At 42.2% G+C, this 13,572-nt stretch overlaps 1 protein-coding gene across 1 annotated transcript; it reads left to right on the forward strand.

Annotated features, from left to right (window-relative positions):
- Window positions 1-1,869: 1,869 nt before the first annotated feature.
- Window positions 1,870-13,498, forward strand: utp4 (UTP4 small subunit processome component). Its single transcript, XM_018739264.1, has 17 exons — window positions 1,870-2,057; window positions 2,623-2,794; window positions 3,457-3,645; window positions 3,779-3,863; window positions 4,055-4,144; window positions 4,404-4,615; window positions 5,776-5,947; window positions 6,169-6,260; window positions 6,654-6,750; window positions 6,964-7,028; window positions 8,276-8,395; window positions 9,488-9,644; window positions 11,151-11,257; window positions 11,391-11,486; window positions 12,634-12,819; window positions 12,999-13,109; window positions 13,237-13,498. Exons 2-17 carry the CDS (start codon window positions 2,636-2,638, stop codon window positions 13,351-13,353), a joined length of 2,055 nt encoding a protein of 684 aa, XP_018594780.1. The 5' UTR covers window positions 1,870-2,057; window positions 2,623-2,635; the 3' UTR covers window positions 13,354-13,498.
- Window positions 13,499-13,572: the final 74 nt, after the last annotated feature.

A 13,572-nucleotide genomic window follows, 5' to 3' on the forward strand; every position in this document is an offset into this window, starting at 1 on the left:
TGTTTGCTGTATTGTTTTTTCAGTATAAAACTTTCCGTTCTTGTTATGGCATCAGTTTCTCACCCTTTCTTTCTTGCTGAGCGTTGTTTTCCGATGGCGAGACCCGAGGAGGCCGGCCGTGACACCAGCGCTCCGCGTTAACGAAAGCTCGTGACTTCATGCCATGGTGGACGAGACCTGCCCGTGCAAACTGGGACACCAGTTTACTAGCATCTAGCAACAACGTTATAAATAGCTGTTTAAGTTGTCTTAAAAGTAATTTTTCATCTAGAATTCCTGGAAGCGTTAGGCAGCCACCGGTAATTGGATCCCCAGAGCATTTTTTATCCTTGCCATTTGGTCGGGATTTTTTTTGTTCCTTTCCACCGTGGCCAGTTGGCTTACTTATAGCCTTAATAATTAATATATTTATTGTAGTACATTAATCCATGTATTACCTTTTGTCCTATGTCTCCTGATCCTTTGTTCAGTGCTCTGTGTCACTGTGTGAGAAAAGCGCTCTGTAAAAATAAATACAATTACACAGGTGAAATTCTGGATAAGTACCTCATCCATGGACTCTAAAGTGGAAAGTGTGATTTGAAGGTGCAACTTCCAGTCCTCAGGCCAGCAGCTTCAACCACTATGGTATCTGCTGACAGTAAGGTGATGCTTCTCTTGGACTTTTTATTCTACATATATCATATGATTTTAAAACCACTCCAGCTGTACTGTATTCTTCCCAGGAATTTTTCCCTCATCTCTGGTCTGATGTAACTGATTACCCCACTTTTACACCACATCTCCTCCTGGAAGCATCACGGTTACATTGACTCAGCTCGGTTAGTGCAGGCGCACATGTGCCAGAAATAACACCTTTCGCTGAACTTCCTTGCCACAGATGTCTGTTGTTACATTGTTTACCTGGACTCCCACTGCACTTGGCTAATATCAGTCTCTCAAATCTGCCTTTAAACTCAATTTAAAAATATGTGGGGAAACAGCAGGGGGTGTCACAGTGACAGAGCGAGTAGCGCTGCTGCCTCACAGTGCCTGTGTGGTGTGAGAGGATGTGGGTTCGATTCCCGCTCAGTCTATGTGGAGTTTGCATGGTCTCCCTGTGTCTGTGTGGGTTTCCTCTGGGTGCTCTGGTTTCCTCCCACAGTCCAAAGACAAGCTGTTCAGGTTCCCCCATAGTGTGTGTGACAGAGAGTGTGTTCCACTGATGTATGGATGAGGGACCCAGTGTAAGTAGTGTATCTAGCAGTGTAAGCCACCACGGTGAATAAGGTGTGTGGGCTGATAACACTACACAGAGTTCATTGGAAGTCACTTTGGAGAAAAGTGTCTGCTAAGTGAATAAATGTAATGTTAATGTTACTCTTAATGAGTTTGTATTTGGAGAAAAGCATCAGCTAAATAAATACATGTAACTTGAAGCAACATCTGTCAGCATCTGGCCAATTTGTATATTATACATACAAATGATACAAGCAGAATAATACAGATGTGGGTAGATTCCTTAGAAATCTTTAATATGTGATCTAACCACTAGGTTAGAGCTGTTGTCTTTGGACCCAAAAGTCACAGGTTTGAATCTCACCTCCGGCTGTAGTACTCTTCAGCAAGGTACTTTCCCTCAATTGCTCCAGAAGAGTTACCCAGCTGTATGGGTAAATAATTGTAAAATAGATTAACATTGTAAGTCGCTGCTATGAATAAATGTAAATATAGCCATAATAAAATATATGTTTTTAGAGTTTTAACTATTTTCTTAATTTCATCAAAAGTAATTTTAAATGACTGAAAGTAATAGCATGTGACTCTAGCAGATTTACTTTCAACATAATGTGCAAATCAAACGTTTGTCACCACGCATGACCTGCGCACGCTGTCTTGCATACATATCCCAGCAGTACCCGCGGCTGAACAACTTCCGGTCTGCTTGCGCCGCTCCGTTTCACATCCGGATGAAAAGTCTTCAACGTGGTGCTCCATGGCAGCAGGCGTGTGCGACAAATTTGGAGCGTTAAAGTCGGAATAATAGAAGAATAGACAGTCTGTTTTAAAGGCGGAAGGTTAGGATAAGCCTGTCTGTCGTTTCGCCGTCGAAACTTCCAATTTGACAAGAATAGTTTAATTTGTAGACTTTTTGTTGTCATGTTCGTGTTAGCTTACTGTGCTGTGGTCAGTCAGTCAGTGTATCAATTCGTGTGCATGTCTCTGTGTATGTATCGTTCACTCTGAATGTCTGAAGATTCCCAATCATCCAGGTCACGGTGTATCTAAAACAAAGGCAAATGACTGGACTTGCACGAGTTTTTTCTTGAAAGAAAAAAAACCGAGCCATGCAAGTCCAGTTGCCCAGTAGTTAGTTAAGTTTGTTTTTAGCTTCGTTTTTTTTCCTGGTTCACTAGTCTCTAACTCTTCAGCTTGAGGCTCTTTGATAGTAACTGTAAGGACAGTTCCACACACACCACCAGTCTGAGTATTGTGAAGAAAAGTGCAAGCCGGGGACGAAGACACTGTTTCCTTTTGACTTCTTGAGCCTCTTCAGCCTCAGGCTGTTGTGTGTTGACTTGTTGTGGTGTAACGTCTCGTTCCACGTCACGTGTTCTCTCTGCTTTGCTTTACTACTTTTAGTTGTTGAAGCCAGATGGGGGAGTTCAAGGTGCACCGCGTCCGCTTCTTCGGCTACATGCCCTCTGGGATCCGATGCATGTCGTTCAATGAGCGGGCAGAGAGACTGGCTCTAGGCAGGCTGGATGGCACTCTGGAGATATTCAACTTCAAGGACAGCTTCTACCAGGAAAAGGTAATGGATCATGCGGAAAGGATGGGATTTAAGCTGACGGGGACCTGCTTGTTCAGTGTGTTGTTCAGAAAGGCCCTGCTGCGAAGGGCCGAGGGCCAGCAGGTGGCTTGTTGGTTAGGGCTGCTTTCTTCTTGTAATCTTGAAGTTCACATTTCAAATCCCATTCCTGCTGTAGTGCCCTTGATCAGTGTGTTTACCCTGATTCACACTATAAAAATTCCTTGCCCTGTAAATGGTTGTCATTGTAAAGTGAATGTCTAACAGTGTAACTCACTTTACATTTATTAATTTAGCTGATGCTTTTCTCCAGAGTGACTTACAATGTTAAGATACTTAGAATTATTTACCCATTTATACAGCCAGGTAATTTTGCTGGAGCAATTTAGGTTAAGCACCTTACTCAAGGGTATTACAGCTGGAGGTGAGGCTTGAACCTCTAACCTTTGGGTCCAAAGGCAGCAGCTCTAACCACTTCCCATTCATTGCACTTGGACTTGGGTGGAGGTGTCAGATGAATAAAAGTTGATGATAATATTCTGACTAGAAATCACAAAAGCGGTTCCTTGCTTTATCTCAGCATATACTGTATTTTTCTCATGTACAACCTCTACATGTTGATCATACTGGTTGACCAGGTCATACTTACCTTGCTTTTACTGCAGGTGATTCCAGGCAATGATTCGCGGTCTGTTGAAGCAGTTTGCTGGGTTGCAGAGCGACTCTTTACTGCTGGCCTCAATGGGGAAATAACGGAGTACGATCTGGAGAACCTCTGTCCAAAGTACTCTTTGGATGCATTTGGGGGACCCATATGGACAGTAGCTTGCAATGCCCAGGGGACACATTTAGCGGTTAGTCATGCAGCTTGCCTTCCTATCCTGACCTTTCAACGATGTAATATTTTCTGGTAATGCACATGTTTACAGTTCTTTTTTTTTTTTGGGTGTAAATGTGTGTGTTGTGACATTGGTGTTTGTCCCTCAGGTTGGATGTGAAGATGGATCCATAAAATTATTTGAAATCCTCCCAGAGAAGATCCGATTCGAGAGAAATCTGGACAGACAGAAAGGTGAGGTGTGAGAAGGACAAAATTTTACAAAGTGAATGGTTCAAAGAGACTGGCCAGAACTGTGATATTTTTTTCTGTCTGGAAGAACAGAATCTTGTGTCTTGCCTTTCCCCTTCAGATGATGCTGCCACCTCCCATTTGATGTTAAATCTTGCACCTGTACTCAGTGCCTTCCTCTCCTGTCCATGCAGGGCGTGTTCTCTCTCTGTCATGGCACGAGTCGGGCACGAGGATTGCGGCAGGGATGCTCGACATGATCCGAATTTTTGACGTTCAGTCAGGTGAGTTGTGCACTTGCTTGCAGGTGTGAAACATTGCCATCTTGAATATAACTAATCTTTTCAGAAACCCTTGAAAAAGGCTCCTCAAGGTACCTTTACACTGAAATCTGAACACATTTAATACATGTATATACAAATTACAGCATCTCACTGTGAAAGATCCCATGTGGTCTAAAATTTCCATGCTGTCTTGTGACAATTAAGCGTGGAGCTGTGTGGAATTGCTGAAACCAATTTAGACCTTGTCGTTTGCTCTTAGGGCATGCGACGCACAGGATGTTGGTTGACCGGGGTGTGTCGGGCATGCGCAACCACGAGTGTGTGGTGTGGTGCGTGGCCTTCCTGTCAGATCTCACTGTTATCAGCACCGATTCATCTGGGAAAGTTCAGGTGTGGAATGCAGCCATGGGAATCCTCAGCAGTACTCACCTGGTCTCCAAATCGGACGTGCTCTCGCTGGCTGTCTCAAAGGTGAGAGGTGCTGATTTGTCGATGGCGTACCTCCAAGGATGAATGTGCACCGAGGAATGTGGGTATTTCCTCTGCATTTATTTATTTAGCAGATGCTCTTCTCTAAAGTGATGCACAGCTCAGAAAAAAGTGCATTTCACCAACTGACACAGAGACATAGATGCAGTCACCCAAATCTCTTAAGTACAGTCAATTTTATTCCGAAACCAACCAGAATTACACAAGTAGCTGGGTATACAATTAATAGCATACAATTTATATTGTTTTTACACTATAGTGTAAGTTTATGGAGCAAATAGGAGATCAAGAGAGAAGTGGGTCTGAAAGATATTCTCAGTTCTTCTTGACTGTTGAAAGGGATTCAGCGCTTCTGAGGGACAGCGGGAGTTCATTCCAACTCCAGAAAATTTTTTTTTTAAGCAGGCTTTGTCTTTGATGCCACTTACATATTTTACAACATTACATATATACACAGTGACAAAAAGACAGTGCATTTTGAAGTGAGATTTTTCTTTGTTAAAATATTACTTGAAAAACATCTAGTAAATATTCTGTTGCATAATGGTTTTGCTGTAATGTGACTGTTCTTGCTAGATTCCCTCTGACATCCACTTTGCCAAAACTGGGAAATATAATTTATGCATATTTGAGAGATGTTAAACATCAGCGAAATTTTGATTGTGTTAAGGATGGATGTTACAGAAACCTGCAATGGAAAGACCATTGCTTTAGAGATAATTCCAACTGGTTTGTTGGTATTTAATTGCAGTGTTTGAACCAATTCTGTTGATTTTTTTTCTAAAATATTGGATGTAAACCATTAAGCTAACAGGCATGAAGGCTTAAAAGTCACAATTATCAAAAGGTTTTTTTGTTAAGTGCCCAGGAATATACACACACAGTGTTATACAGTGAGCCTTATTCTATTGAATGCACTTTAGTAGTGCAAGGAAAGTGGCTGACCAGTTTGGTTTATTGATTTAAATTGTCTCTGTCACAATTATTGTACAGGTGAGTTCTTTATGTTTGGGGACATGAGTCATGATGTCAGCCTAGAAAGAAAATCAACTTTGATCGTCTGACATATTTAGTTGCCATTATGTCATAATTAAAATTCACTATCTGCTTATTTTGTAAGACTGCGTCCTTCTCTCCGACAGGATGAGAGCAGCTTTGTGGTGGGCACGTCCGAAGGCACTGTGGTGCAGTTCCAGTTCCTGGCCAACATTCTCGGTGGTGATGAGAAAGCGTGGGTCAGAACCAAGACGTTTAAGCCTCACACCCACGACGTGCGTGCGCTGGCTGAGATTGGCACGGCCGTAGTGTCAGGAGGTCAGTCTGTGCTGCAGGATCTCCAACTGCTCTTCTGTTGAAAGGACCGGTGACAGGGGCACATTGAACAATTTCAATAATCCTGTATGAAATAAGGCTGTCATCTTGTTCACTTGCTGATTCAGTTATTATGGAATTGGAGATGACCAAAATGACTTTAAGTAACTGGAGATGGTTAAAAGTGAGCTCTGAATTCAGATTTTCTGCCATCCCACCCATAGGTTTGGACACACAGTTAGTGGTGCGGCCCCTCTTGGACAAGGTGGACATCATGTCCTACGACAATGTGCTTCACAAGATCCACTTTCCCCATGTAAGTCCTTGAAAGAAGCGCCTGTTTTACTGAGCATCTCTAAAATATAAAACAGAGGAGCAAGTTAATGTGAAGCCTGATATAGCAAAACTGTCTTCTCCCAAAAAATGTAAAGTTCTCTTTGTAAAGACTGTGTACAGAATACATCCGAGTCTGAGTTTTGTAAGCAGCACTAACTCACGGGGAAATAAATATTATGTTGAAACACTGACATTTCAGGTGTCAGATGTGTCTCCCAGTATTACTTGCTGCTGAGCCTCTGGTACTACTTGATTTTTGGCTTTTCCCCTAGTGTGCCATGCCCTCTTGTCTTACAGAGCCTAGGAAAACAAGTTATTTAAAAAAAAAAAAAAAAAGCTTAACACAACGAACTTTCCCTGTGTCTCACACTAGCGGAGCTTGGTATCATGTGCCCAAAAGGCAGGAATGCTGCTGTTCCAATTCCCTGCCCAGCTGGAAGTGTGGAGGCTGGGAGAGAGCGAAGGCCGTGGTGAGTTCTGCCTGGGGACACGTGTGTCTGCGGCTAATATGTTACTGATCTACTCTATATTTGGTTTGTGATCAAAATATCTGCTAGAGAAAGGGCAGATAAGGGTTTCTGGTGTTGTCGTGGTTCTGCTAGGTGACTCTGCCTTCAGGATGGCTGTTCCTTGGGAAAGCATGGCAGGCTGTGATAAGTCACTTGGGTTGTCTGTTTCTGTAGGAAAGCCTGGCGACACTTTGTTCGTGAAGAAAAATCCAGAGAAACTTCTGCAGCTGAAGAGAAAGGCAGGTTTTAAGTGCTGTCTGCGATGTCGGGGCGCACCTCTCGCTAAACACAGAAACCGTTTAACTGGCAGTTTAGAACATTTACTGGGAGGAATGTGACGTGTGACGACTGACTTATGTTGGCTGTTCAATCAATCTTATTATATTATTTTTGAGTCCTGACATTTGGGTCCAGCATGTAATGATGAGTGCTCCATCTACTGTACGGTAACACTGGCTGACCATGCTGCTGCAAGGCACCACATTTGTTATTAACACAGTGTGTCTGAATCGGTCTGTGGCTGTTTTTTTTTTTTTTTTTTTAAATGTACAAAACTCTTGTTTTGCTCTATTTGTGATTCCCAGCAAGTTACTTTTTTCTTTTTTTTTTTTACACAATAGCTTGCAAGTGGAAAAAGTGAACATTTTGATGGTGCAGCTTAGAAAAAGTGCATTTAGAAATGAAATTGAAAATAATAGGGCAGCATGAAGATACAGCAGGGGGCACGGTGGCGCAGTGGGTTTGACCGGGACCTGCTCTCCAGTGGGTCTAGGGTTCGAGTCCTGCTTGGGGTGCCTTGCGATGGACTGGCATCCCGTCCTGGGTGTGTCCTCTCCAGCATTACGCCCTGTGTTGCCGGGTTAGGCTCCGGCTCCCCGCAACCGCATATGGGACAAGCGGTTTCAGATGATTGTGTGTGTGAGAAGATACAGTACATCATTAGTCTTAACGCCCTCTTATACAATGTTAGCATTCATGCATATTAATTGTTCACATGTTGTTATGGTTTATATAATACAATGTAACGTTATTTGTAAGATTTACGTTTTCTCATTCAGCAGCCTCTTTTCTCCAAAGCGATGTATATCTCAGAGGAAAATGCAATGAGTGCATTACTTCAACAGGAGGAGAGATTTGGATGCAGACTTGTAACTAAAGAACCGTTAATTTGTCACACCATATGAACCAGTATATATCAGAGTAGTAGCTGCATATAGGTTTATCCATTATGCAACTATTTCTGATCACAAAATTAAACATTTATGCATTTATGATTCTCTTAAGAGTTTAGCGGAAAAAGTGTGTCCAAAAGAGGTGTTTTGAGCCCCTTCTTCATTTGACTTGCAGCAAAGGTTGTTAGAATGGAACCCCCTCATAAGTCAAGGACCACATGTGTATAGAGGTGAAAAGACCCAGAATTTGGGCCTTTGTGTACTATTTGTCAAACCACCATTGTTTAAAAGGTGAAAAATGGATCCCGTTTCAGGGTGAAGACCACATCAGCTGTAGCGCCATTTCTCCCTGTGGGGGGTGGTTGGCCTACTCCACCGTTTCCAGCCTTCGAGTCTACCGGCTGCAGTGCGACGAACACGTTAGCATCTCCAAGGTGGGGGGTCTGTGCCACTGCAGTTCAACACGTGCCCCACGCACCGCCCTTCTTCACTTTGACTCACTGAGCCTCCTCAGTGGTCCCACATTTCTTTGATTTCCTTGGAAGAGCTTAATCTCTAGTTTTTGACTTAAAGCTTTCAGAACAATATCCCTGAATGTCAGCTGACATCTTAGTGTAGATACATTGATTGTGACATCATTCTCATAGTCCTTGTGACTGCTGTCAGTGAACAAATTCAAGGCCAAATGTTGGCAGGAAGTGTCCAGTCCGCTGAGACCTATATATTTATTGTTTATTGATATATTAGAATACTATTCGCTGGTGAAGATGCTTGGGTTTTCTGCCTTTCCCCATAAGTACTATTTCCTAAACAAACTGTCATAATGGGTATGAAATTTCAAGTTTAAAAAAGATAAAAAGGAGCAACACTCTCAAACTTGGTCAACAGCAAAGTTTGCACAATAGACAAATTAATTTTGGCCAAATACCTTCATTAGTGTGGGTGTACGCTACATCAGGAGACACATTTACAATGTGAAGAGCGCATAAGAAGGGTAGCAATATAAGGAATAAACGGATGGAAAACAAACTATGGTGCAAAAAAACTGTTTAAAGATACCTCCTCTTTCAGAACTTTGGGCGATATGATGTTCAGAAAGTAGACGTACCAGTTGTCCCCTAGTAACGTGGGACTCTTTCGTAGCCCCTTTACCTTAAAAGATTAGGTAGTTGGGATTCCAACGTCACAGAGGAATGCCTGAACAATGGCTGACATTTCAGCGGAGGTGTATTTTGTGACTAAGGACATCGTACCGACCATCTGCGCTCTCAGCAATTCAAAGTGCTAGCATTTGTATAGATTCAGTCCAGGGGATGTCTGGGCAGGTTACTGCAAGGGCCAAATGGTGTGCAATAAGTTGAAACGTTCAGGGTACATGAGCCCTAAAGCGTCAGTGGTGAGGAGCTGCTGATGCACACAGTTTCCCACAGTAATTGCAATGAAAAAAATTCTCATAAAGTTAATCAGCTTTGTCAGTTGTTTTCAGCTGACACCCGCTTCACTCCTCTGTACCTTTGCCCTCCCAGGTACCCAAGCTGCCAAAGGTTCTGCGCTCTGCCCACCAGCTCTCCTTCTCAGATGATTCGTCCAAGCTGTTCGCAGCCTCCACCCACTCCATGGTTCACGTGATTTCTCTCAGCCAGTCGGAGTGCAAGCATCTGCACACGTTCAAGCCCAAGTCAGGTTGGTATATCGTCCTTGGAGCGCCATGTCCAGGGAACTCTTTCTTGAAAAGTAAAACAGGTTTTCCACATGCTTTTGTAGTCAGTGAAGTTTGTCCCTCAATAGGCTCTAGAACAACGGCTCTCAGAGTATGTGTTTCACCCGTGTCAGTAAAGTGATTCCCAAACTAACAGCTGTCATGTCTGATAAAGTGACATTCAAATGACTCAGATATGTGAGTCCATTGTGGACTTGCACGATTTTAAAATTTAAACAATTTAAATTTTGGGTGGCACAGCAAGTAGTGCTGCTGTCTCGCAGTGCCTGGGTGGTGCGAGAGGATGTAGGCTCAATCCCTGCTCAGTCTGTGTGGAGTTTGCATGTTCCCCTCCGTGGGTTTCCTCCCACAGTCCAAAGACATGCTATTCAGGTTCCCATAGTGTGTGAGTGACAGCGAGAGTGTGTTCCACTGATGTATGGATGATATGGTGAATAAGGTGTGTGGACTGATAAATGTAAACGTAAACAAGACTACTGTTCAGTGACAAACTCTTGCTAATGAAATATGTCACAGCATGAGAGTCATACCATTGAATCACCTTTGTGGTCTGTCCTTCAAAGGCATTGAGGTTTTTTATGTGCATGCTATTTGTAACATTACTCTGCTTTTGTTTCATTGAAAGATTTCTTCTTTCTCCTTTTTTTTTTTTTTTTTTTAGTTTCTTATAAAAATCGCTCAATGAATGTGTTCTTTTGCATGCACTAACCACTTTTAATCTGATTTGTCACAGTAAAAGTTAATTTTCTGGCATCAGTTTCAGGCTGTCAACCTAAATTAAAAAATATTATAAGAGGAAATAACTAAATATTACACCAGACATGAAGCTAATGCTCTCCAACTGGATTCAGACATCAGCTGTTTGATCTCATCAAAAGCAATTGTACTCTTTATGTAAACTTTTTAATGAACCTCACAAAACATGGATTTTCATTTTTTTTTTTTTTTTTTTTTTTTAAAAAGGTTTTTGGTTATTTAAATCCATTTGGTAAAATGTGTCTTAATGTTTATGTGTAATCTATACTACGAAACTGCTATAGACTGTAGGCTTTCTGTCGTGTATTTGGCAAAGTGCTCCTCAGTCCACAGCACTTGATGTTGTTGAAGATGTTGGTTACTCATTGGTTGTACATATTGCTGAATAAGGTTGTGGTTGATTCATCTTTGCTTATTTACATTAACTTTGAGCCATTTTTCTTTTCTTATGGGTCCAGGATAGGACCGCGCACTGTTTGTAGCCAACTGGCTGAGGCCGATGGCTAGATCATGATTTTGCCATTTGATCAGCTTTATTGCTCCAGATTTCACATTGTTTTGTCTCATGTGCACAGCAGTGTTATGGTGCTGTGATTGAGAAGGCGACTGACTGCTGCTTAGCTGTCACGTGTTCTATTTTGTCCGAGTGTTTTGGTGTAGAGAAGTTCTTTCCTGTGTGGAGCAGCTGTCATATTGCCATGGTCTTTCAACAGGGTCCACAGAGCCTGTTCACCTGCTGGCTGCCAGTAAAGATGGGAAGTGGCTGGCTGCAGCTAATAGGGGCTGTGAGATCCACATATACAACTTGCACAAACTGAAGGTAGTGTCGAGCATGGTGTTGCAGTTTTGCAAATGTTTTTAAGTCTCACCCCGTGTGCCTGTGTCTGCTTTTCCCAGGTGCACAGTGCATTTCTCACCACATTTTGCTCCTGTCTTCACCCTTTCCTTTTCAGCCTCACTGCACGGTGCCAATATATGGCTCCTGCCCCACTGCAATGGGAATCCATCCCACCTCCAATAACCTGCTGATGGTTCATGCAGACCGGCAGGTGGGTTATTTTCTGCTTCTTCCCTTACCTGGGTGGGTCAGTGGGTCCTGTGCGTCCATCAGGCACTTTATTAACACGGTCACACTTCTATAACAAAACCAACTGGTGTGTAAAGAACTTCCTGCTTCCTAACGATCACATCTGTGGACAGAACCAAAGATTAAGGTAAATATAAATAACTGAATTAGTTGATTCAGTACTACTACTACTGCTATTATTGGTTTTGATTAGCTGGTACTTTTTCCTAAAGTGAAAAGTACATTAAATTACATTTATTCATTTAGCTGATGCTTTTTTCTAAAGTGATTTACAATAGTAAGGTGCTTACAATTATTTTACCCATTTATACAAGTGGCTTTTTTTTTTTTTTTTTTTTTAACTGGAACAACTTTAGGGTAAGTACCTTGCATTGGGCTACTACAGCTGGTGGTGGGAACTGAACCTTCAACTACTGGGTCCATAGTCAGTAGCTCTAGTCTCTACATTACCAGCTTTCCCCAAGTAATGTATGGATTACTACATGTAATTATTAATTCATGTAATGGGGTTATTCTTATTGGAGTAATTCTGGGTAATACCTTGATCAAGGGTATTACACGGGAATTCAAACCTGCGTCCTTTAGGGCAAGGCAGATCCGCTGACTGCTCCGTTCCATCCCTCAAATACAAGCTTTTAGAAATGCATTATAAACATACCACTATTAACTAAATCATGTATATTTATATACATTTATACTGTCTTATGGCAAATTTAACACTTAACTTTGGCTTCAATTCAACTTATTTTTATAGAGCGCTCTTCTCACACAGTGACACAGTGCTGAACAAACACATAATACAAACAAGTAAGACAGTTCACTGTATACTAGAGTAATATTCATTATCCATGCAGTTATTAAAGCTATAAAGTGTGCTTTCTGGATAGACTCCAGTTCTTTGAAACCGTGCTTTTGGACAAGAAAATGAATGAAAATATAGCAGTAAAAGATAAACTAGAATTGGTTTCTAACAAATTTTAAAAATGTATAAAAACTTGGTGTTTCTGTTGTCATGCATTAAAACACCGTGTTTACGAATACGTACATGACACTCCAGTACAGGGTTGTGTTGGCTGCGTAGTGATGCGGTGTGGTGTTCCTGCATGTAGATCTTTGAGTACAGCATAGTGGAGAAGCAGTACACAGACTGGAGCCGCCGAGTACAGAGGGAGGGTCTCCACAAGTTGTGGTTGGAGAGGGACACGCCTGTCACCCATGTGACCTTCAACCCTCGTAATGCAGCCCAGTTCATGCTGCATGACACCTACATGTTCTGCATCATTGACCAAAGCTTGGTGAGACCTTTGCAGCTGTTCTATTGCTTTTCCACAAGCCCTCTTTGTTTGGCATTAGAACCTCCTTGTTGTGTATGGTTTGTTTATGGAGGTGGTAGTGGAACTGTGGCACAGAATTGGTGCTGTGATTTACTGTAGACTGAATCCCTTCTTTTACTATTTAACCCTTATTGCTGCAGCCACTCCCTGACAACAAGTGTCAGTTCTACAATCAGATAACCCTGAAAAGCCTGTCAGAACAAGAAAGACTCAGCCATGCTCATGCCTTCAAGATGTGCACAAAGTACCAAGTAGGAGTCCACGTCTCTTAGGAAGATACTTGTTTAAAAGTACTGTTTAATTGCATTCTGATGGCCTGAAACACACTTAACCTGTTTGTACCTCACATATTATTAATGGTCCCTGATGTGCTTCCAGCATCTCCTTTTTTTGGGCCTGCTGGACGACGAATCTCTGGTTGTGGTACAGCGCCCCCTCACGGACATTGCCTCCCAGTTGCCGGCACCAGTAAGGCTGAAGAAGTTCGCCACATAAGGAGCGTGCCCCTCCACGCCTGTGTGTGTCTGGACCCCCTTTCTCCCCTTTTCTTTATAAAGATCAGTATGTTTGAACATGAAATAAAGACAGTATTTACTATGAAAATTAACACTCTTTGTTTTTGTAGAGATGGTTTTAAAATTTCCTCTATGAAACGTGGGAAGATTGAGGCAACTGCTGGAAAGACATGAGGAAATTGCCTGGGGAAGCAATTTT

This window comes from Scleropages formosus, chromosome 7 (assembly GCF_900964775.1).
Source record: "Scleropages formosus chromosome 7, fSclFor1.1, whole genome shotgun sequence".
Taxonomy (NCBI): domain Eukaryota; kingdom Metazoa; phylum Chordata; class Actinopteri; order Osteoglossiformes; family Osteoglossidae; genus Scleropages; species Scleropages formosus.